The following is a 25,569-nucleotide window of genomic DNA, read 5'->3' on the forward strand; positions in this document are numbered from 1 at the left end:
AAATAATACTTATATTTCATGTTTTCTTGACAATTAGGAGATCATGTCTAATCCATCTAGAGGTGCAGAATCTCCACCAGTTTACTGATGCTGAATTAGTTCATTGCTATAGCAGATTAAACAAAGTTAATCCAAAACCTGTAAATCTCAGAAAACAGCTCATCCAGTATATTTAGTCTGACCTCATGAACATTTTGACCCTTCATATGTTGTAAAGACAATTATTTCTAATTAGAAATTCTGTGCATGTATGATATAAATTCAAATATGGCTCTACATTCTTCTAAAAAAGTAATTTTACAAAGTTTTTAAATGAATAGACCAAGGTTTTACATAGAATGATTTATTATAAAAGACTGTACAATTAAATTTCAATTAACATTATAAATACAAATTCTGGGCTGAGACGAGCTTCAGCGCAGCTGGAATTCAGTTGAACACTTCAAATGTTTCAGTATGACAAAAAAAGTCTCAAGGCATTAGCTTTAAACTCCTGAAATCTCTGTACTCGTTTCTCAAGACGGTACGACTCCTAAAACAGCTGAAAGAGTGAAAAATAGACAGAGAAAGGTGTGATTAATGCCAGACCTGAGTCGAGTAACTAGACCAGTTCAGACCGTACTGTACAACACAACACGCCAGTTACTTGTTACAGACCATGGTGCAAAAGAATGAGTCCAGCATTGTAAGAACTGTGATTTGTACTGATTAGAGACCTTTAGATACTTTACAGCTTACATATTCAAGCTATCTACATAGAATTCATGTTTGTTCATTGTAGCAAATACTCTAAGAAAATATTAACATGGAGGGAGACGTTGTTGAAACAAATGAAAAAGTTCTGTGCTTTGCATTCATTAACCAAATTAATAAAGAAATTTATATCGACGTTTCACTAAAAATTAGAGCATAAACATGAGTAGTCTACAAATGCCTATATTTAAAATAAAGTGTTCTGTAAATAATACACAGATGGAAGCTGAATGGAATTTAACGTTTAGGTTACGATACATATTTAAATTTTGTATGCATGCTTTACGTTAAGATTTTGATACACTTTGGGGCAATGACATGGTGCTTTAAGATAAAACACTGAAATTAATTAGTTTATAAGATGAGGGATGGTTGACTTTCAGTTGGAAATGTCAAAAGAAAAAATGGTGACAATCATCTACTTTACATGTTCACATGATGTATTGACTGTTGAAGATAATGTGATTGACATTCACTACGGAAACCCCACAGGCTAACTTTTCATTTTATGTACACTGACTGACTTCCTCCGAATAGTTGCTCCATCCCGTTTGCCCACATCCACCCATCACCACAAAGTAAAGTTCATAGATTTTCATGATCCGCCATTTGTCGGGAACAAACATGTATCCTTGCACACGGTTTATACTGTGTTTGGGTATATATGATTTTTGGGTCGAGTCCCGTCAGTCGGCGTAGTGCATGATGGACTCCACGTAGTTCCCGGGAAACAGACCCGTGACGCCGTTGCTCACTCCCTCGAACCAGCCGTCGTCATTCTTCTTGATGATGTAGATGATGGCTCCTTCCATGAACGACAACTCGTCGTCCTTATCCTTGATGTAGTCGTAGATGGCAACCACTGCAAAGATGAACGTTATTAGATATTAAAACAATAAGCCACATCAAGAGTGTTATTAGGTAACTATAATATGATCAAAGACACTAATGTTTAATAAATAGCTGTTTTAAAAACGAGTATTATGAACAATATAAAAAAATTAAAATATAAAACTACAAACGGTAAATAATAAAACTAATTCTAATAATAAAACAATAAAGGTTATTTATGTTACATTCATAAAAATATAACATCCCTAGTTGACTATTAAGACCAATATTTTATTTGTATTGTTATTTTATTAACATATGTAACTATTTGTATTTTTTATAATGCCACTACTACTACTACTACTAATAATAGTTAAAAAATAAATAAATGACATGTTGATTTCAAAATATAAATGTGACATAAAAAAATAAACAAAACAATGGTAAAAAATAATTGTTAACCAATAAAAATAAACATCATAAAAAATATATAACATTGATAAAAATGCTAATAATAATAATACAAAATATATAAATCATTGCAGTGCGATCATTTAAAAAAATATAAATGTGAAATGATCATACATTTTAATAAATAAAATAAACAACAAGCTTAAAAAATAATACTAATTCTAATAATAAAACAATATAGGTTGTTACTTTACATGAATAAAGATTTGTTGCAGATTAATAAGGTAGATGAAAAACTTCACCTTTCTCCATGTAGATCTTGGGGGCCCACTGAGGGTCTCCGTCTGCATAGGGGTCACTGTACTGCACTACAGCTGCCTCTTCATCTTCATAGTCCACTGGAGGAGGAGGAGGAGGAGGAGGGGGCGGAGCCTCGTCGAACATGGGGATGTCATCAGGGGGAGGGGGGGGCGGTGGAGTCGGGGTCTCTGCAACTGGACACGCGTCACACAACAGTCAGTCAAACGCATTAATGACACGGCTCCAGAGCGGGTGTGCGCTTCAGACGCTCTCATGCAGACCGGTTAGTAGACATGCAAATCACATGACCAACGGTGAATCTGCATAAACACTCGTGTCACGTCGGGCGCTGGATTACATACACACACACATCTATGGATCTAGGGAGATTATTGTGTATGTATGAAGGAATGCACGGATATGAATACTTACCAGATTTAAATGGAACAGAGAAGTGAAATTCAACAGTCAAATGATGGCAAAATTATGGAATATTCCACATAATAAATAGTACACAAACACACACACCATACATCCAAACTAGAACGCCACTAAAGGGTGTATGCGGAATGGGGGGGGGAGTGTAGGGGTACAGCATAACTTACAGAATAATTAAAATAAGAGTTCTTATTTAAACTTCTTTGTTTATTACAATCATTTTAATACATTTTGTATTGCCATTTCAGTTCGCTTTTAAACGTCTGGTTAGAAATAATAGAAATACATTTTTATTCTATTGACAGAAGAGTTGGTATTGTTAACTAAAGCTAAAGGATTTAAAATTGTATTTATGAATTTGGGGAAAAAAGTATTAGATAAAAAAAAACTTAAATGAAAATTTGAAATGTTGTCTCGGCCACAAACTGAAAATAAAATAATATTTTATAATATTTTTTTTTATAATATTTTAATAAAATAAATAATAATATTATTAAAATAAAAGCTATTATAAATACTAAAATTCAAAATTGTCAAAGTTGTCAGCTTAATACAAATTTAAAATTTTCCAGATAATATTTTATTAATTTTATTTGGCTTTAGTACAGGGACTTTAAAAAAAGATATATACATATTCAATTATTTAACAAATTACTGTATATGCATATCATGTGATTGATGAGATTTCTTTAAATAGTGATAAAATATTATAATATTACTTATAATAACACCTAATATTTTTCTAAAACAACATACATAGTTCTTTATACAAGAAAATATATAGCTGCTTTTATATTTGAGTGAAATCATCATATTTTAGGGTCTTTGTGAATTCGCTTTTTACACTATTATTTGTATATAATTGTTCTAAATATTTAAGATAAACATATACGTGCATGGCACATGAAACCAATATGAACTATACTTAATCAAACAATTACTTCCAATTTAACAACTATCACTTGGACACAAAACAATAGCAAACTGACCAGACGCTGTGCTCATAGTCGACAGTCTGGCTTTGTGAGACTACCTCATAAACGCCTCACAGTACCAGAATGCATCATGAGAGGGCAGCAAAACCCACTCTGCAGGCACTTTAAGACCAAACCTACAATGATAACTTCATCAACCTAGAGTTTCCTTCTTTCTGAACGATTCAGTGCACTCGAAGTGTCCTTGAACTAAACGTCTCTGTCAGCAGTGTGTGAGTTAACCGACGCTGCCGCTCTGATGACTGGCGAAACGTTGGGATAAAAGGTTTCAATCCTTCCCATGGTGCATCAGTGTGGTTCAGCCCTACCTTAAGCTTGCTCGGTACAAATGAAACAAAAAGCCATACACAAAAGTAGCCCATGAAACAGTGTCCAATATCACACGCAGGGCAAGTGTATATACGAGGCATGCTTTATCGCCATTGAATATAACCCAAGGTAAAACAAACCGTAGAGCACACGCAAAACAGACTGAAAACAATGAGCGCCTTTCAAGTACAAAACGTTAAGTTCTTGCCCCAAACAGCCTAGTAAGCCTCTTTAAGGTTACATAAGGCAATAGACACTTATGTAAATGTGTGACACACTTTTTGTTTTCAGAAAACGCAGGCTTTAGGCGTTAGCAAAGGCTTTATTTCGATCTGTTGTAGTGAACTGAATTATACAATGGCAATACGCATGCACTCTTTGACCTGCAGTCGCCACGCAGAATAAACACTGACTACTTCACAAACAGATGGAGATGGAGATGGAGATGGAAGCATGCAGTGAACCTCTAACACATCCACATGCTAGGGTGAGAAACGTGGCCGTCAGACTTACTGTTTTCCTGAACTCTGGCCACAAAGCCTGTGAGTGGGATCTGTGGGGTGAGCTGGGGCATGGGTGGAGGAGGGGGGGCCATACACACTGAACACCACCCATCACGCACGCACACACACACACAAACACAAAGAGCAGGAGAGACCAAGAGGAAAGAGAAAAAAAAAAAGCAGGAAGAGAAAAGAAAACATCAGTCCCACATAATGAAGGTGGGGAAGAGTAGTCCTATAGGAATAGGAACCCTATATAGATATAGAGAGACTGAACATGACATTCTCTCTGGTAATATGATATCAAATAACAAATCGGCAGCGTTCTCATACCTTTTGACCAATGAATATCTTGCTTTTCAGTAACACTTTAAGCTGTAGTTATATCATTATCACAATTCTCATTTAAGATTGTATTAATCTCCATGTTTTTTTTCCAGGACTGAATGTTTCAATTTAAAACATTTAAAGTAAAGTAAAAAATATATATTTAAAAAATCCAGATATTTTTAGGTTTTCCAGATAAAATAGCATTAGAATAATTTTTGCAACAGTTGTTTCATTGCAAAGTGGTATTCAGAAGAAGAAGAGGTCAAAAGGCCTTTACTTTGCAGTAAAAAAAAAAAAAAACGTAAGTATTGTGTATCATAATAAACCCTTCTGTTCAAAAGTTTGGGTCGGTAAGATTTTTCACTTATGCTCATCAAGTCTGCATTTATTTGATCAAAATAATAATAATTATAAAATAAATATAATAACATTACTAGAATTTAACTAACTTTTTTTCTATCTTAAAATGTAATTTATTCTTGCAATGCAAAGCTGAATTTTCAGCATTCTTGATCACATGATCCTACAGAAATCATTCTAATATGATGATGATTTGTTGCTCAAGGAACATTTCTTATTATTTATCAATGATGAAAACAATTGCGCTATTTAATATTTTTGCGATGCATTGTGATAAATGTTTTCAATGTATGTATAAATGTTTTTAAATGTATTCTTTGATGAATAGAACATTCAGAAGAACAGCATTTATCTGAAAATCTTTTGTAACAAATGTCCTTACTGTCATTTTTTATTGCATTTAATCCTTGGTAATTAAAAGTATTAATTTCTTTAAAAAAAATTAAATAATAATAATCGTACTGACCTCAAACTTTTGGACCGGTGGTGAATATCATCATCAACCAAAATATAAAAAGTTATGATAAATTGTTCTAAACACTTGTTAAACACTTATTAAAACAAAAAACTAAATGTTGCACAGTTAGAAGAAACTAAACCCACAGTCCCCATTGTGACAGATGATTGTGATTAGACGCTGTGATTAGTTCATTACATAGACCAGTTAGTTAAATGAGTAGGATTTTCCCCTGAATGCATGAATGATGTGTGATTCATTCACATCTGATGCCGATTTAACCGTCATTCACTCTAATGCTCATGGACATCTGACATTAGGGATCTCAAATCTCACACTAAATCTCCATTCATAAACAGGCGGCCACGGGCCCTGTGCTCTCACGAATCATAAATCTGAGGCTTAATGACATTAGAGTGTACGTCCGCACACCTGTGGGAAGAGACAGGCTGTTCCCTTCTCCACAGACGGGACGAGCATAAAAATAACTGCCTTTTATGATGCATGGATATGGCTTTCCACTTGCTATTGCTGAATTTAAACTGTCAAGTGCGTGATTCAATTTGATGTGAGTCTGTATATTCATGCAGCGTTCTTCGTGTCTTACTTGCGTTTGTGCCGCCGTTAACGTGCGGCTGCTGCAGGGAGAACTGGGAAGACACGGACGGGGCTCGGCGGTACGTTCCCGTGGCGGAAACCATGGAGACGGAGGACGAGGTGTTGGAGTTGTGTCGGGAGATCTGCCGAGATATCGTGCCGAACTGGGACATGGGGATTGGCCCGAGACCCGGCCCAGCAGCCACCGCTGTTAGTGCCCACAGAAGAGGGTACAGAGACAGGAGAAAGTCCAGGAGTGGCCGGTGAATTACATACAGCAGACAACACAAGATTCCCGACATTTAATAGTTTAACAGATTCATTTGAGGAAATAACTAATAGGCAGAAGAGTGAATCCAACGAAACACGTCACACACACTTCCAGGTCATATTTTATACTTTTCATAGTTTTTATAGTGCTGTCAAATCGATTAATCGAGATTAAAGGGATAGTTCACACACACAAAAAAAAATTATTCTCTCATTATTCACTCTCAAGTTCAAGAGAGGCCTATCAACTGTTTGGTTACCCATATTGTTCAAAATATGTTTTTTTTGTGTGTTTAGCAGAAGAAAAAAATTCATACAGGTTTGAAACAACTTGAGTAAATGAGTTTAATTTTTGGGTGAACTATCACTTTAAATCAAATCTAACAAAAGTTTATGCGTGTATAAATAAATAAATAAATGTGTGTATATATCACAAACTAATGGTAGATGCGATTAATCGAGTAAAGCCAGATTTTTTTTCTTCCTTATTTTCACAAATATTAAGCAAATTTATCCCTTCAAACATATATATTTGAGACAATAAGGCAAGAAAACAAACCAAAAAGTATATTTATAAAACATTATACTAATTTAAATAGTTTTAAAAAGTTTTCGTTTTTATTATATTACTGTATTACAGTATGAGAATTTAATGAGAATCTTCATAGAAATCAATGAGAAACTCAAAAGTGATTACATTTTATATAATATTCCTTTAGATTTTTGGTTTAAATATGACCAGGACATGTTTCATCAGATTCACAAAGAAAATCTGGGTTTGAGAAACCCAATATTAGAAGAAAACTCAGAAAACTCACAGCCATTTTACATTAATAACTACAAACAATGGCAATGTAATTATACAACACTACAACAGGACCTGCAATAAAATGTGCAAAGTTAGAAAAGGCCCTGAGAAAGAGTACCATGTTGTAGTTGTATCTGTAATAATATAGTCCTTCTGTGTGTGTACACTGCAGATGGGATTTCCTCTATAGGGACATTTCCTGTTGACAGTGTCAGATATCAGATTACAGGGAAACCCTAGAGACACGCTCTCCCTGATAGTGATGGCCAGAACCAAGCGAACAACAAACACAGTGGACAAACATCACTGTGGCACCACAAGCCTTCACCAGTGACATATGATATGAACACAATACAAATATTTAAGGATGAACCTCTCATTCCAAATGTGTCGTGATGGAGCCAGTGAAAACCCCTTCTAATGAACAGAATTATGGGATATGATGTTTACATATTACATTTAAGCATTTAGCTTTTATCCAAAGCACTTACAAAAGCAATTAGTCAATTCATCATGCACTGGCTAACTTGATCTTTCAAAAGAGCCTACAGTGAGGAAGTCTCTGACAACTCCCCAACACAATGCTAGGTTGTTTAAGGTGGTTGCTAAGGCATTGCTATGCAGTTTCTAAGTCTGGCATGAGTCAAGAGAGCCCATCCTCAAGATTCTACAATATTTTGGTTTCTAGATACAGCTTGAGTTTCTCCATGTCAAGGTTAGGTAACATTAGTGAAACTTCAGTGAAATTTAGCAGAAAAAGCAAGTTCATTGTCCATTGCCAACACTAGTGATTCATGAAACACCACTTACTTAGAAGTTACTTCCAAACCAAGAAGCTTTATATTGGTAAATTTGCATGTTCAAAGTTCAACAAGCTTAAATCCAATGCCAAATCCACATGGGGAAATGTTTCATGAAATTACCAATCACGCAGATTCCTAATGAGAGGGGTTAGTACATCCAAAAATGAAAATAGTCATCATTTACACAACAAATTTTTGCTCATCTTCGGAACACAAACGAAGATCTTTGATGAAATCTGAGAGATTTCCGTCCCTGACAGTCTATGCAACTACCACTTTAATGCTTCAAAAAGTTCATAAAGAGATCGTAGAACTAATCCACATGAATTGAACGGTTTAGTTACATTTTTCTGAAGAGATTGAATCGCTTTAAATGATGTACAGATTTTATTTAGGCTTTTATTCACATTGAATTTCATCGACTCGCATGTCATCATTTGTGGTAAACGGAAGCTCAAGCATGTTCACATGACGTGCGAGAACCAATGAGGATCATTCTTGTGTTACGCAGCACGTTTGAGCTTCCACAAGAACCAATGAGGATCATTCTTGTGTTACGCAGCACGTTTGAGCTTCCACAAGAACCAATGAGGATCATTCTTGTGTTACGCAGCACGTTTGAGCTTCCACAAGAACCAATGAGGATCATTCTTGTGTTACGCAGCACGTTTGAGCTTCCACAAGAACCAATGAGGTTTGTTCTCGCGCATCAAGTCTTTTGAGCTTCTATTTATGTTCACTGATCAATGTTTATATGTGAATAAAAACCTAAATTAAATCTGTTCATCATAAAAAGTGATGTTTCATGTTTCTTCAGAAAATGTGGACTAAACAGCTCAATTCATATGGACTAGTTTAACAATTTTATGAACTTTTTTAAGCGTCAAAGTGGTAGTTGTGTAGCTGATTTCATCAAAAAGATCTTTTTTTGTGTTCCGAAGATGAACGAAAGTCGTACGGGTTTAAAACAACATGAGGGTGAGTAAATGATGACAGAATTTTCTTTTTTTGGGTGGACTAACCCCAATAACCCATTAAAGGCCCATTCACACCAAGACAATTATAACAACAACTATATTAGCGTCCACACCAATGGACAATAACGTTTTGTTTATTCTAAGCGCGCTCTGCAGTTCTGTGCGATCTAAGTGCGATCTGCCGTTTTAAATGCTTAAAGGTATAGCGGAGGATGTTTTACTTCCTGGTGGGTAGTCTAAACTATTGGTCCTCCTAATTGTCAATCATTCTGGTGAATCAATCAAACTTTTCAAAAAGTGGAGAGGGCGGGTCTTATATAAAATTTGGAAAGATCCTCCGCTATACCTTTAAGCTTTTCAAAGTCAGATGGATTCTAATTGGCTGTCAATGTTTTTATTGTTAATCCGCTAGAAACAATCGTTCTGAAAGTGATTCCAACAATATTGTTCCTCTTTGACATTATCATTATAATTGCATATAATTGTTCCTATTCTCACAGAATTAAAATGATTATTAAAACATTATAGTTATTGTCCTTGGTATGAATAGGTCTATTGGATTTTTTCCATTATCAAACAACACTAACATAATGAATTATGTGAAATTCTTTAAGGCAGTTCAGAGACTTCTTCACAGTACATTGATTTAAATTGGTTGATTTAGCACAAATCCACCACCCAAAATAACAATTATCACCACCACCATCCCCAAAAGCGGCCCATTCTGACACCCACAGACGGACAGGTGGATGGCGGGACGGTAACGCCGGTGTCGCCTGGATCAGATTTTGTGCAGTTGGCGATGGGATCGGGGGCGGGGCTCACCTATAGCAGCGGCTGGCATTGGTGGACCCTGACCGGGGAGGGGGGGTGGAGGAGGAGGGGCTGGGGGAGGAGCAGCCCATGAGGGTTCGACTGCGGGTCAGAACGTCATATCAGCGAAAACACACCTTGAGCGCGATTCATTCATTAATAGCGCACAAAAAACTAAGCTCTGTTCCAAAACCCAGTGAGCTACATCGCTGTCTACATAGACAGGCAGCATCCTAACCATCCTATATCCTTGTAAGTGGACTGATTTGAACTTTTCGTGGCACACAAATAGCACTTGATACATGAAGCACATGGGAGACTCGACTCTAAATTGACTCCAGTGGATTTTGAGGTTAGAAATGATGCTAAGCTAACAACACAATCCTAAAAACATAGCAAACATAGAAAAAACATGGGATTTTTCCATTGACTTTTGTATTATTGCAGAAAAAATCTCTCTGACCAACAAAAGCTTAGAATTCTCACACGTTTTGTTAACCATGATAATCTTCACAAATGCGGAACTTAATATAAATACAATCGCCATAAACGAACTATGCCACAGTAGTATGACATCATCTCTAGCTTCTGACAATTCTTTCAATCTTTATTTATAATCTACAAGCTATAATAGTTTGCAAGAGTGTGATTATAAACACAATGAGGCAGTAAAAGTGAGTAGATGAATTTCCTGTGAATTTCCTTTATCAAGGCACATAAAAGCTTAAAAATATCACAAGGTTTTTTTTTTTTTTGTAGAATAACACTTAAGAATATCTAGAGCTTTTGTTAACCACAGACTTTTTTCAGGCATTTAAAAAGCAATGACAAAACCCATTAAAACCCATTGACTTCTGGACAATGGACCCGGAAGGGTGAAAATGCTAACTTGTTTCCGTGTTTTAGGACTCACTCCTGCAGTGCTCTGGATTTAAAATACTTACAATAGACTGAAAACACTCCATAACCAATTTTTATTTAGACAGAACTCATCTGAACTGATATTTTTGATAAATCCTTTTATTATATATAAACTATTTTGCGTTCAAATATTCAGAACTGAATGAAGCAAGTATAATCAACATTCCCTGAACTCTAAGCGCCATCTTGGATTTATTTTGTAATGCAACTGTCTTCTCCATAAAGGGTTCAACTGATGCTGTCTAACGAGAGCTAAAACAAGGCGTCTCGGCGTAAAAGTTTAGAATAGCCAACATGTGTTTAAGATGCCTTAAAATGCTGCCTAAGTAGGTAGCTCACTAGGTTTTGGGAGCCAAAATAGTCCTTCATCAAAGCCTAGAGGAAAAACCTTAAATGTTATTATGCAAGTACACAAACAGATAAATAAAAGAGTACAAGGACAGAGAAGCTGCATTCAAAAGTCCTGTCAGCACTAAATAACCTTAATCCAGGAGAAGGAAATCAGAGGTGCTGATGCAGTGTTGCTATGGTGACTGGAAGGATTCAGGAGACAGGACAGCGACCTCTTTTCTCACTAAACTCTTTTCTTTTCTCCTGTTCTCTGCAGACAGACCACCCTTTAGAGTTTTCCACTTCCTCTCTATTTCTACCTGTCCTTGTTTTGTGTAGTGGCCTACTTTGACAAACCTTTAGCTGGAAGAATCAGGCCATGAACAACTAATCCTGCTTCTCACTCGAGAGAACGGGAAACACTGCAGCGTTAAATACCCACATGTGAAGTGTAAGTCTAATTCTCCGGCTGGCCCTAACCTAGGGCATCGTGCTTTAGCAGCAGCTGTATGTGGGCTGCAGCTCACCTGGGACTGAGTTGGGAATGGAGGGAGTCGGCACCGCGATGGGAATGCCGATGCTGCTGCCGCCACTGTTCTCTCGACTGCCGCTTCCCCCGCTGCTGCCACTACAGAGAGATGGAGAAGAAGTCAGACACAGTTCTCAGCATACATATCAAAACATCTCTTTTGTTGACAACAGATGCTTTCTAGGCGCTTTTCAAGATAGTTGCCAGATTTTGCATTCCCAAATACACAAGTAACCCAAACTCAATACTGGATCATGAGCTGTCAGTGTGTAAATGAACACAATGCAGTGCTTCACTCTGTCTATATCTATATATACATTTCTGTATTTATTTATTTTAAATCGCAGCTTTTACGATTTGATAATCAAACTAAGCCATATCGCGATTATGTCCAAGATCACTGGATGCCACAATGAGGTCATGATAGCATACTACTGTTAAATGCTTTTCATTACATCATGCATAATGTTCCACATACTATCTTAAAAGAACAGCAAGCAGAACATCGTATACTGTAGTATTCAGTAAGAAGTAAGCTAGTGCTCCGTTCTGAGCATCACAGGCTCACATGGTAAAGTGACCTAGATACACACTTGGCTTTGAGACACATTGCACTACGTTAGCCATACGTAGTTACACGTACGTTCAACACAGATCAATTGATGGATTATTCAGCACTGTGGAGCTATGAGCATCATTGCATCAGTGTTACACCCCCACATATGATCCTCTGTGTGTCCATGTAGAAACCAAAGCAGCAGGGGTTCCCATGATGCACTGCAAGAGATCTCATCATCACAGCACAGGCTTTATCGCTCCATTATCTAAACGGAGACCGAGTTAAATGATCTGATTTTAACTAGAGATGTGCAAATCTTTTCCAATTGAATAATTTTCTAATTATTCAGTGGGTTGTCTGAAAGACTAGTGTAGGCATTTAGAGAAGATCATATAGAAGCTAGTTTCCGCCATTGCATAAACAAAATTAAAACGGCAATTCCGACTTGTATCCCACAATTTTTTGTTGCAATTGTGAGCTTATACTTCACAATTCAGACTTATTTTTGATTTAAAAAAATATAATTGATTTAACTGTCTATATCTCGCAATTGTGACTCGCAATTTAAAAATGTAACTAATAAGCAGTGTTAAATGTAAATTATATTATCACCCACTGATATATACAAAATTATACATTACATACAGTATCCTCATGTAAAGCAATTAATACAATATAGCACATCTTAGCTGTGTGATTGTTTATATCGTTATATATAGGCTATATCACATCTAACCTTATCCACATACATACACTACTCACGTAAGCAATACATACTATAGTGCAAATCTCATTTGCCTGATTGTTTTACTTATTGCCCAGCTCTTTATATAAAGTTGAATATAAGTATGTCCAACCTTATCCGCATGCATAGAGCATTCTCGTAAAGGCTGATATATCCTGTATCGCATATTTTAACTGCTTCATTACTTGTATTGTCGCAAAATGTAACTACATCATCGCCCAGGTCTAATATTATATTATAAACATTATGATATGAAACAATGTGTATTGTGAAAAGCGCTATACAAATCAATTTGACTTAAGTTGATATCTGGTCATCTGCCCAACATCTAAACACTCACAACTGTTTTGAAGAAAAAAAAAAAGATATCACTACTCAACATCACCATTTGTAAATGTAACCTTAACTAACACTGTAACCCATAATGCATCGAGTACCCAAAGAACTTAGGATGAAGGCAGCATAAACAGAGCTGAATAAGCAGCAGTGAATGCTTCTGGAGAGCAGATAATGGCTCAGGTGGAGACAAGCATTCATACTTCATCTTAATCACACATAAGAAGTGCATATAAAAACTGCTGACGCTGCAGCATCACATCGATTGATAAACACTGTCGGCTACACATCAGTAATCGAGAACAGCATTCAAAGATTATTCAGTAAAAATATATTTGAAGTGAAAAAACAATAAATCTCTGTTCTCGTATGTCGCTCTTTTTCATACATTACAATGACCAAGAGCTGAGGCTGTCAAGAGTGACGCAGAAACACCATATCCTTCAAAAGTTTGGAGTTGGTAAGATTTTTTGTTTTTGAACTTACCGGTACTGTAGGGTTAGGAATAGGGGTTGGTTTAGGGTTAGTTTGCATATGTATTTATGCACAATTTATGGTAATTACTACAGTAACTACATGTAACCTGTGTAAGAAGGACACTGTGAAATAAAGTCTTACCCAATATTGTTTGTAGTCAAATTGCAGTGAGCTTTTCATGGGGATTTTACCAGTACAATTCTTCAAAATTTCTACTTTGTGTTTTTATGGAGGAAGGTTTGGGGCAACATCCTTTCTTCCCTTTAAGACAAGTATTTGATGGATTCAGCAGGCCACACTCACAAGACCTGGCGTTGTGGTGCCATTATTTACACAAATGAAAAGTTGTGTATTATTTATGGCATCACAGTCAGCATTAACTAATGAGGCCGAGTCATTCAGTCATTCGGCACTCAGCACGGACGCTGCAGTCCTGATTGTGTTTGGTAAGCGCTGGGCAGAGGGATGAGGGGTTATTCCCTCTGGTCTGGAGTGCGGTTGAGGTGTGGGTTGGAGTGATGACATTATTTACAGATGTTAGACGAGTGGGTGTGAAGAGTGCCGAGCTGGAAACATTCAGAAACCCCCCGATCATCGTCATTTAGACATTAGCAACATGAAGAACGTGAGCGAAAATGTTAAACCCCCAGAGGACGTCAAATATGCGCTGACATTCAGAAATAAAACTGTGGAGGCTCATGGAAAAGAGTGGGAGAGGACTAGAGGAAAAAGCCAAATTAAGAGAGAAAATTAGATATCCGACAGACAGACAGACAGACCGACAGACAGACAGACAGACAGACAGACAGACAGACAGACAGACAGACAGACAGACAGATGTGTGTTACCTGTGGGTTCTGGGTCTCTGGCTGAGAGATGCGGTGCGTCCTGGACTGTGTTGGCTGCCCAAGCGAGCTGGACTCGTCATGTAGTCATTGGGAACGGTTGGAGGTTTCACCGGCTCAAGCGTTTTATAAGGATTGTTACGCCTGCATATTTAAAACAAACAGGCATATGATTTATGACATATGATTTCCGACTTTGCTACTGAAAATTGCTGTCAGTGCCGAGGTGTTGTCTGATAGCTTTATCACACAGCTCATTCTTTTCACACTGAAGTATATAATAAGGTCTTACCCAAGAGTGCCTCGTCCTGCCAAGGGTGGGCTGGGAGGTTTCTGTGTCGGGGGATTGGTCCTGGACAGAGTTCCTCCTCTGACTGACTGATTGTTGCCGTGTTGCTGATTGGACAAGCAAAACATCAGTTTAAGCATTTGACCAGAGCTTGACCATCAGGTTACATACATAAAGCTAAAGGAATGGAAGAGGACTTTACCAGACAAAACAACAGATTTCATCCAAACATTCAGTTTTCTACTGTAATAAAAGGGCCTCATTCATGATTATATAATACATATATGAGTAATTTGTGTGTAATTTGTGTGTAATATGGACCTTCCTGAAAACTCTTCTCACAAATGATTCGTAACCTCGGATTTGATAGTTAAAAGTGTGTATGTTAATGAAATAATTCATAAATAAGCTACGCATGCAGGCTCCTTCACAATTAGCATAATCTCAAATCACAACTACTTGAACTACATGTAATGTGGAAACTCCCAGTATAATAGAAATCTATAATAAAAAGGAAAACGGACTACATAGCTGTTACTTTTGTTTTACCGAATTAACTTATTTTAATTTTTAACAAATTAATTTAGGCACTATATCTATAATTATTGTAAATAGTGTTATCAAAATGCAGTCGTATCATCTCAAAGAAAACAAAATGTTTGGATATTTTATGCTATATTTATGTATGGTTGGGAGCAGGCGTACATTTCTTGATAATACGCTTTCATGAATCCATTAATTTACCTCAAGCGGATTTACATACGATTTACATATATTTTTTCTGCTCATGTTTCATGAATGAGGACCATTGATTCAAAATGAAAAGACAAATAGGAATATTTAATTGCATTTAATTTTAATTAGAATTTTTTTTTTTTTTTTTTTTTACACAATATGCACAATATGTTTATTATCCAATAACAATTATTAGCAGATTATAATAAATACACAATGGGAAACTAACACTTATCAACATACTCTTCTACAATCTCAAAATGCTCCGATATCAGTTGACGTACTGGCCTCACCAATATATATCAGTCTATCACTATCATATAGACTAAAAACATGACACTGAAAGTCAATAAATGACAAACAAAATAATAGAAGCCCAAATACTTCAATTACATAGGCAATTGTGTGTTTCAGCAACATATGAACATGATTTAGTGTTAAAACATGTAACAATCTTTAAATAATACAGCTATGATGGATCACTTTGCAATGGGATTGATCTACAACTACAGCACATGATGAGGTTATGAGTAGGCCTGTCACAATCATACATTTGTATTGATGAATAACTGTCATACAAAAATAGCCATTAACATTTTGATTTTACTTCTGTAAGCCTAATATGTTATGATTCCAAGTTAAATGTATATATACTGTATAATCTAATCTAAAATCTAATCTAATCTAATAAATAACCGTGATAGGATTTCCCTTATTTGGATGGTAAAATGTGCTTGAAATTTAAATCGCACAATTCTCACATAATTGTGATTAGACTGAATAACCAAACCAGATGAATTATCGTGACAGGCCTTATATGAGGTAAGGATGAATGAAGGAATATGAATATGTAATTGGATCACAGGGAAGATTGAATCAGTTGATCAGTAATAGACTAAAGCAGGAGGGGTTCATGGGACAAGTACACTTACCTTGGCTTTAAGCCACTAGCGAGGGCAAGAAAAGAGAGAGTGTGATTTGTAGAACAAGAGAGAAAGACAAAAAGAGGGAGAGAAAGAGATACAGGCACGTCAAACATCGGCATGTGTCAGTTCAGAGCTCTTAAAGCAGGACAAAAGCACTTTAAATCTCGAAACCTGCATTTTACTGCATTAGAGCTGAGAGTGGCGATGCTGAAATGCTTTTTCCTCTTTTCACACTTCCTTCGATTGAGTGGTCTGAAGTAAACATCAATTCCATCCCTCGGTCTCATTTCATACTGTGTTATTTGGGTCTGAACTGCAGTGCGTTCACACAAACAGTGTGATTATAGGAAATAACTCTTGAAAACGTGAAAAAGTATTCATCCCTCTGAATTTACCACCAAAACTTTTCATGCACACAAAAGGCATTTGCGTTTGTCTGTAAGCCTAATGTAATGTAATAAAAAAATAAAAGAGAAGAATAAATAAACCACATGAAAACAAATATCAAAAAATAAATAAATAAAAATATACCAAATAAAAATAATAATTCTATCCTAGAAGTATGCTAATCCAATAGTTTAATATGCATGTATATGAGCAAAACTTAGTTATGCACTTATTAAATACTGTATAAAAATGTCCACATTGCAGAAACTGCAGTGACAAAACCGACTCGCACAACAAAGGCTGCAAGTGTAGAGACTGTTCTGCACCACATGCAAAGTGTGGCATTATTAATGTGCTGTCCCGTATGAGCAATGAGGGCAAAAGTAACCGAGACAATGCTCATACATTAAATAGTGTAGACCTGAGAGTTAACAATAGTGTATTTCAGCAATAAGGCACTTGAGGTCAGTCTATATTGTGAGTATATAAAGGATGATGTTAGGCACAGCGTGTTGTGAAGCAGCTGAAACCCCTTCTACTGTCACTATATTCACAAGATAACAGAACCTGATGTGCCTTATTGCTTTTATAAAACAAGTTAACATAAAAAACAACATTAAACCAAATAAACCAACAAATAAATAAACAAAAATACATAAAACTGTCCCACCCCCTCTCTCTCCCAATTCCCTTCCTGTGTCCCATCTCAAAAAAGCCCAAAACGCCAGAAATAAATCTTTAAAAAAACAATAAATAAACCAAACAAAAATAAACAAACAAACCAAATGAAATAAATAAATTGAATGATAATTAAAATAAACCAAGTAAATAAATGCCAAATAAAAACAAATAAACAAAATAATAAATTAATAATCAAATAAAAGTAATAAAAAAATTAAATAAACCAAAAAAAGAAAAGATAAGAATAAATAAACCAAATGAAAACACATAAAAAATATTAAAAATAAAAATAAATATACCAAATAAAAATAATAATTCTATCCTAGAAGTATGCTAATCCAGTAGTTTAACCGGTTAGACGGCAGTCTAACTGAATATACAAAGTAGAAACATCTAATTTAACTATTTCGACCTTTGGTTATATATTAGGAAAGAATTTTAAAAAGAGACTGAACATTTGCAAGACTTCGCCGTTTTCACAAATTCGCATTTTGGTAATTTACACGAAGACTATAACCGTAATCGTCTTCAAAAACCCGTTTTCAAAAGTTTGCATTTTCAGGCCCCGAAACGCCGTTTCTGTGTAATAGAACGGCCAAATTGCATAAAAGGTATTCAGATTTTAGAAGAAAACAGTGAATCTTGCCCAACATCAGGTTCCAGGATCAGATCCATCCCATCAAGCAAACATACATGCGGTGTTCATTATCTCAGTGGAATCAGTCGAGAGCAAAACTCCTGCCTCAGCCAGACAGAAATACGGCTTAATGTATCATACTCTGACAGCGCCAAAATCCTCTGCGTTTAAGACTGCGAAAGCGCTTAATGTTCACCGAAACAGGCAAAGAAAAGGATCCCAATATTTTTCCTGAACAGGAAAAGGAAGTAAAATAAACGAGTCTGAGAACTCCTCTGCATTCCTGCGGCCGCTGACTAGATTAAGTGTCAGCTGACATTGAAAATAAATCTCATCTTTTGCAAACACAGTAAATTTGGCTGAAGACGCTGTAATCCCTGTCAGGTGACTCAAGGTTACGGCTTCTCTTACGGAACGACATCAGGTGTAATAAAACACTGCCAGGAGATTCGGTGACAGGGGTCAGGATGACATCAACATTTTGGCTTTAGTTAGAAATGATACAAATTCTGGAACTTTAGTGTAGACGACAAATTTAAACTTTTAAAGAAAAGTTCACCAAACAATGTTCATTGTATGGACACAAATAAATACATAAAAATAAAACAAATTTTAGAAATATATTATTTTGTGTTCTGCAGAGGAAAGTCTGGAATAATTGGGTGAGAAAATATAATTTTGACTTTTGTATGAACACCCCTTTAAGCAATAAATAACCAGAGAAATGGTATAAATGCCGATAAATAAAATAAATAAATAAATAATTAATTGGGGAGGAAACCAATAACGATTAACTGCGTATGTCCTGTGAGCTTTACAAAAACATAAAAATAATAATTAATAAATTAAATTAAAAGTACACTGCAGTGTAAGTTGAGACAGTAAAATCCTAACTTGTATTCATCAAGGATGCATTAAACTGATCAAAAATGACAGGAGTAATGATACTGAAAATTCAGCTTTGCATTACAGGAATAAATTACTTTTTTTTTTTTTTACTATTACAATCTAAAATTAACTTTTTTCTATTTTAATATATTTCACAACATTAGAGTTTCTACTGGATTTTTGATCAAATAAACGCAGCCTTGGATGAGCATAAGAAACAATAATGACAAGTTTGTGCCCTGGTCACTGAAACAAGGTTTTGTACATTCATTTGGCTGAACTGCCATTGGCTAAAGTCCAAATAGACACTGAAGCTACACAAACAAACAGCAGTTAGCTTTAACCCCAATAAATGTAAACAACACATACATCAATATTGATTATATGTGAGGCTCATCCTATAAATGCTCGTAATTGATTGGCTGTTGGGTCGCAGGCGTCATCTAAGCCCTAATCCCTTGTGAAGAACCACAGATGGAGGGTCATGCTGTCACTAGGTCAAATGTTTTTACATTTCAGCACATCAGATAACACCGACGCATGCTGTCAACACAAGGGCTGGAATGTGCACTACATTGCTGGATTTAAAAAATAAATAAAAATTAATGTCAGGTTATTTAAAACTCCAGCCCTTGCTTTGCAATGCCTTCCTCTATAAACTAGAACAGAGGCAGATTTAATCTTGTGCCATTCATCTTATTTTGCTGATAACTTTCATACTCAATTTTAATAGACATAAGGTCTCAGAAACCGTACTTTAGAAACCCTAACCCCAAGCGCAGTCTCAGCTGGCGAGTCACAAAAACAATGCTTAAAGCTATTAACTAGTGGTGGACCAATATGGATTTTGATGGCAGATATCTTAGATGGGCCGGGTGGCCGATGGCCAATATAAAGCCGATTAGGGTGCAACGGATCACAGAACTCACGGATCGGATCATATTGTGGATCATATCATTTTCATTTATTATTCAAAGAACACTTTTAAGTACTTCATAACCATAGTCTTTATGAGGACACTTGAAGAGACGGATATTTTGACATAATTTTGTATGCAGGGCTCAACGTGAAGGATTTTTCATATTGGCCCAGTGATGAAAATTTGTACTTGCCCAGCAAAAATTTTCACTGGCCCCACCCACAAAAAATAAATAAATAAAATAAAATAAAATAGGCCTAGTTATTGTTTTCAGTGTTTTTGACCCATGTAAGGTTACTAGCCTAACTCATATAAACTTCAAATATTGGTAAAGACAAGTCAGTAATAAAAGAACAATTAATCAAATTACGAGGAATAGCACAAATAAATACAACAGAATTATTTAAATGAATTAAACTGTGCTTTTCACGTTGGTCTAACAGTAGTTTTCAGGTACAGAAATTAAAGCAACTACATGTAAAATAACACTGCATAGTCTTTACTGAATAAAGATTAATCCTCATTAAAGTTACAAAAACTATTCAGTAAAGAGCTGTGAGCAGTTTTGCCTTGTTGTTTGATTAATATTAAAAACACAGAAAGCAGCGAGAATATTAGGCTGCTGTCACTTTAGACCTAATTCACAAATTCAATAGTATAGCCTATTGTTTTTCCATTTCATTTTTCCATTGTTTATCAATGTAAACACATGCTAGACGAACGTCTTTCGCAGCGCCTAGTGCGTGGCACAGCACTCTAAAAATGTGTCACTCAAGTTAAAAAAAAAAAGTTAAACTTAAGACCTTGTGCTTTTATTCGTTCCACTGACCTGCATCTTGTGCTTGGCTCACTGTTTTTATACATGTATTTTAATCATTTTAAAGGCTTTTCAATTGGGTCTATTTTTATCCCCCCCCCCCAAAAAAACACTGATTACTCGATTAATCATCAAAATACTCGCCCGATTACTCGATTAAACAATCGTTAATGACAACCCTAGATATCACCGTACAAATTTTTAACATAACAAAACCACGTGTAACAATTGCTGAAATAAAAGGTACTGAAAATGTATATGGGAATACAACTTGATAAATGCATCTTTAAAATAAACAGATTTTTGTATTTTTCACAAAAAAGAAATTGTAAAAAATAAATAAAATAAAAATAAGAATCATGTGAGTTGGAAGCAGAGGATATAGATTAAATAGATGGCAATGTATTTACCTTCACCCCATGGCCCACATCATCCAGTACTGTGAAGTCGATGGGCTTCCTGATGTACCTCACCGGCCGCTCAATGTTGGCAGGAGCGATGATCTTATGAGTCCTTGATGTGTTCTTATTTGTTGTCAGGATGCCAATCTCTCTCCGGGCGACCTTCTCCTTATGGATATCCACCGTCTGATAAACACACAAGACAAAAACAAGATGAAAGATTGACAACAAGGTCCAGAAACCTAGCCAATAATTTGATTACATGCTTGTCATAAAATAAAGCTGTACAGCTTTTTCTTCTTTGGTACGCACTACGGAAATCATTTACACTACTGTTCAAATGTTTTTAAAGAAATTAATATTTTTATTCAAGAACACATTAAATTGATCAAAAGCGACAGTAAAGACATTTAAAATGTTACAAATAAATACTTTCTAAAAGTACCACCGTTTCAACAGATTAAGCAGCACAACTGTCAACACTGATGATAATCAGAAATGTTTCTTGAGCAGCAAATCAGCATATTAGAATGATTTCTGTAGGATCATGTGACACTAAAGACTGGAGTAATGATGCTTTGCCATCACAGGAATAAATTATATTTAAAAATATTTTCAAATAGAACTTATTTTATAATAAATAAATAAATAAATAATTTTAAATTGCATTAATATTTCACATTATTGCGGTTTTTACTGTATTTTTTGCTTGAATAAATGCAACCTTGTTGAGCAGCATAAGTGAAAAAATTCTTACAGATATTGAACTTTTGAATGGTGATGTACATCATTATATAATAATAATATATATATTTTTATTTTTTTTAAGTGAAAGAACCATGAATGCTATTCTTCTTCACAGGGGTTTTGGAGACGTGATATGACATGCCAGCCAGTCGGACCGTGTACACAGGGAACAAGTCCATAAGCGTGACATGCTGTGAATGTGAAATTAGGGTGGTGGTGATGCTGGGAGCACGAGCAGCTCTACGTGCCGGACACGGAAGGGTTTCTTCAGCGGTGTGATTCACTGCAGTGTCTGTACCCTGTTGTGCGAGACATCCTCCGGGTGTTTTAGAGGAGCTTGTGAAGAAGTGAAACACTTTTGACCTTAAATAGACACTATAAAAGAGAAAAGTACCCATAACGGTGTATAAAACACCAGGCAGCCTCTGTTTTTCAAACTAATAGGGCACAAAAATCACATGCTGTGTCTCAATTTGCCTACTAGTACTACACATTAAAAGTATGCCAGACATACTACAGTGTGATAAAATCATTACTTTAGGTAATACATTTAAAAATTGGCATGAAAGCTTCAGCCTCTGCAGCCATTTCTTGCCAATTTTCAACATTCAGAAGCATCTTAGAGATGCATCATCTCACAAATACATCATTAGAAAATCCACCAGAAAAGTACATAATCCAGGCTTACTATTCTCAGTGTACAAACGTACACGCCAAATGTGAATCAGGGTGCACTTATTGCACTAATTCTAATTTTGCATACAGAGAGTATGAAAATTGGGATCCTAGGAGTATTTCTGTGAATACTTTAAATACTTAAACTAAAGTGATATACTTAAACTCCTTTCAAAACCCTAAAAGTGTGCAACAGTTCCTGCCCACTTTTTCAGCAGCGCTGGTTCTGGAAGTATTTTTTAGGGATTTTAAAACAGTCTTCGTTAAAGCTTTATAAGCCATGGACCAAGCCAACCAGCTCAAGGTGAATCATAACATTACAAAATTTGATTTGACGCAGAAACATATTTGAGAATCGGACAAAAAAATGCAATGGTTCAAGACTGTGTACTTAAACGTACAGTATGGAATTTTTCGCCACTAGGGGTCGCTAACCTATTTATAATAACAAAGGCGTAGTTTGATGACGCAACATTTGCTAAGAATTATGGATCTTGTCCTCAACGTCAAGCCGACCGATCTAATCTATGGATCTAATAATGTTTATGGATGACTGAATACATCGATGCTTTTATCATGACTGTGATATGAAGCAGTTCGGGATTGCTAAGAGACAGCTATCAGCTCCACAAGCGACGCGAGTCCCGCATAAGGAATATGGACATTTCATTCTACCGAACTAACGTTACACGCGAGTGCAGAATTACTACTCACAGTCACAGGTCAGTTTATTAGACAAATTAAACTTGTGAGGTAACGCAGCGTTGTTTCACTTGGTCTAACATTACACTATCACACTAAACTGCATTTGAATGTGTTGAAATGTATGTGTTAAGTTTGTCTGTATGAGACTAGCAGTAAGCTAGATCAACATTAGAATAACATACAGATCATATTCTAACATTTCATCATGTTGAGCTATATAACATTGATTAGTTTTATGTAAATGTGCTCACCTGTTTAATAAAGTAAGTTACATGTAGAAGCGGTCGAAGTCTCGGACGTGGAGCTCTCGTTTATATACTGTCTATGGGAGCTCTAGGCATCTCGAAAACACCGCGCTGATATTGATTCTCAGTTTAGTTCTCCTTTTGTATCCAAAGTCTGCTTGCCATGGTCCATAATGTTTGAACGAAACAACAACAGCGTGCAAATAGACATTGCGAACTACCGTCAGTCGCTTTGGTTACTATCAGAGGGCTCTCTGGTTCATAGCTCTGGTTGCCATGGCAGTACGAGCGGAAACCAGGGACAACGCGGATATGACGCCATTGACGGCGACAAAACGGAAATAAAGAAACGGGACGTTTCTCGAATTAAATTACAAATTTCTCCTGGTTTGAAAGTTGTTGGAAACAGTCGGGATAATGTAAGTACTCAACTAAAAAAAATATATAACAGATATAGTGATTTTTGCTATTTTTAAAGCAAAAAAGTTACATATTGTGGCTTTAACAGCTTTAGTGAGTGAAAAAGAAGACTTGCGAACATAATCGAATTTAAAAAAAAAGAAATATAAAATTACTCATTTGAAAATGTTGTGTGTGTGTGTGTATATATATATATATATATACACACACACACACACACACACACACACACATATATATATATACAGGGCCTGAATTTCATTTCGGAAAATGGGGGGGAAATCCCCCCTTAGGTGATTCTTATGGGGGGGAATTTTTAATTTGAGGGGGGAGTTTAGACTTTTTTTTTTATTACATGTATCTCGCCTAAATGTATGCTCACTTTTACAATGGGGTAATTTTGTTCTTAAGAATTTACACAACACAAGGAAGCTTGATTTCAATCTTTGAATTAAATTGAAAAAAATAGCACAAATAAATACAATAGAATAAAGATACCAATAAAGAGAAATAAAGAGAAAAGTTTTTGCTTCGGTCTAACACTAGTATTCAGAAATACTACAGAGACTGAATAAAGTAATCAAATGCAAAATAACACTGGGTAGTATTTTAGTCCTGACTAAATTAAATACATAGGCTATTAATCCTGATTCCTTAAAATGAAAGATATGTTTTGTTGTTCTGACAACCAAATGAATGACAGACACATACGGCTGCTGTCACTGTAAGAGCTAGTGCACGGATCCTGTGTTCATTATACGGTCACGTGCGATTTATGCTTATTTAAGACATAACAGACTGTGTTTAGAGGATACTCACCAAGACCGAAATTGACATTTTCACATGTTTTTGACTGTTAAAGCGATATAATCCACGAAAATTTACTTTTGTTACCCGCGAGCTGTTTGTGAGGCGGCTTTACGTATGTGTGTAGAGAAAAAAACTTTAAAAACTGTTTAAACTGGTAAAACTTTAAAAGACGTGCAAATGCTAAACTTTAGTTACTCATGATGCAATGCTGACCCGAATATGCAAGTGAATTCCGTCTATGCCGACTCCCGAAACGTGAGAGTGTATTATCGCCCGCGGCGCTTAACGAGCTGATAGAAGACACAGCACCGCTGAATCACTCGCGCTGTTTGTGGAATTGCGTCTCGCAGACAGTTTTAAAATGACTGATCTGATTTTATAATCTGTGTGGATTCATTTACCAATACAACCTACATGCTAAAGTGAATCAATGTTTGTGGGAATTTCCCGCATTATAAGTGGGAGACCTGCGGGAATGATTAAAATTATGCGCAATACCCGCGCCGAAATTCGAGCTAATATATATATATATACACACACACACACACACACACACACACACACACACACACACACACATACATACATAT

General features: G+C 35.9%; 1 protein-coding gene and 1 long non-coding RNA gene across 6 annotated transcripts in view; one reads left to right on the plus strand and one right to left on the minus strand.

Moving 5' to 3' along the window:
* Window positions 1-327: 327 nt before the first annotated feature.
* abi1a (abl-interactor 1a) overlaps window positions 328-25,569 on the minus strand; it is a 58,428-nt gene continuing 33,186 nt past the window's right edge. The window contains exons 3-11 of one of the 5 annotated variants that reach the window (XM_082184342.1): window positions 21,387-21,563; window positions 14,990-15,093; window positions 14,701-14,841; window positions 11,734-11,834; window positions 9,968-10,057; window positions 6,295-6,492; window positions 4,551-4,637; window positions 2,298-2,489; window positions 328-1,615 (exon numbers count right to left, since the gene is read on the minus strand). In XM_082184342.1, the coding sequence (XP_082040468.1) occupies window positions 1,440-1,615; window positions 2,298-2,489; window positions 4,551-4,637; window positions 6,295-6,492; window positions 9,968-10,057; window positions 11,734-11,834; window positions 14,701-14,841; window positions 14,990-15,093; window positions 21,387-21,563 (1,266 nt within the window). In that variant the 3' untranslated portion in view covers window positions 328-1,439. The remainder of the gene's footprint in view (window positions 1,616-2,297; window positions 2,490-4,550; window positions 4,638-6,294; window positions 6,493-9,967; window positions 10,058-11,733; window positions 11,835-14,700; window positions 14,842-14,989; window positions 15,094-21,386; window positions 21,564-25,569) is intronic. The other 4 variants (XM_082184343.1, XM_082184344.1, XM_082184345.1 and 1 more) reach the window with 4 other exon arrangements.
* Window positions 16,675-19,331, plus strand: LOC309509620. The gene is made up of 2 exons (XR_014209942.1): window positions 16,675-17,085; window positions 17,225-19,331. It is a non-coding gene; the product is annotated as an uncharacterized lncRNA (long non-coding RNA).

Source organism: Leuciscus leuciscus (genome assembly GCF_965113295.1).
Source record: "Leuciscus leuciscus genome assembly, chromosome: 11".
NCBI classification, from domain to species: Eukaryota; Metazoa; Chordata; class Actinopteri; order Cypriniformes; family Leuciscidae; genus Leuciscus; species Leuciscus leuciscus.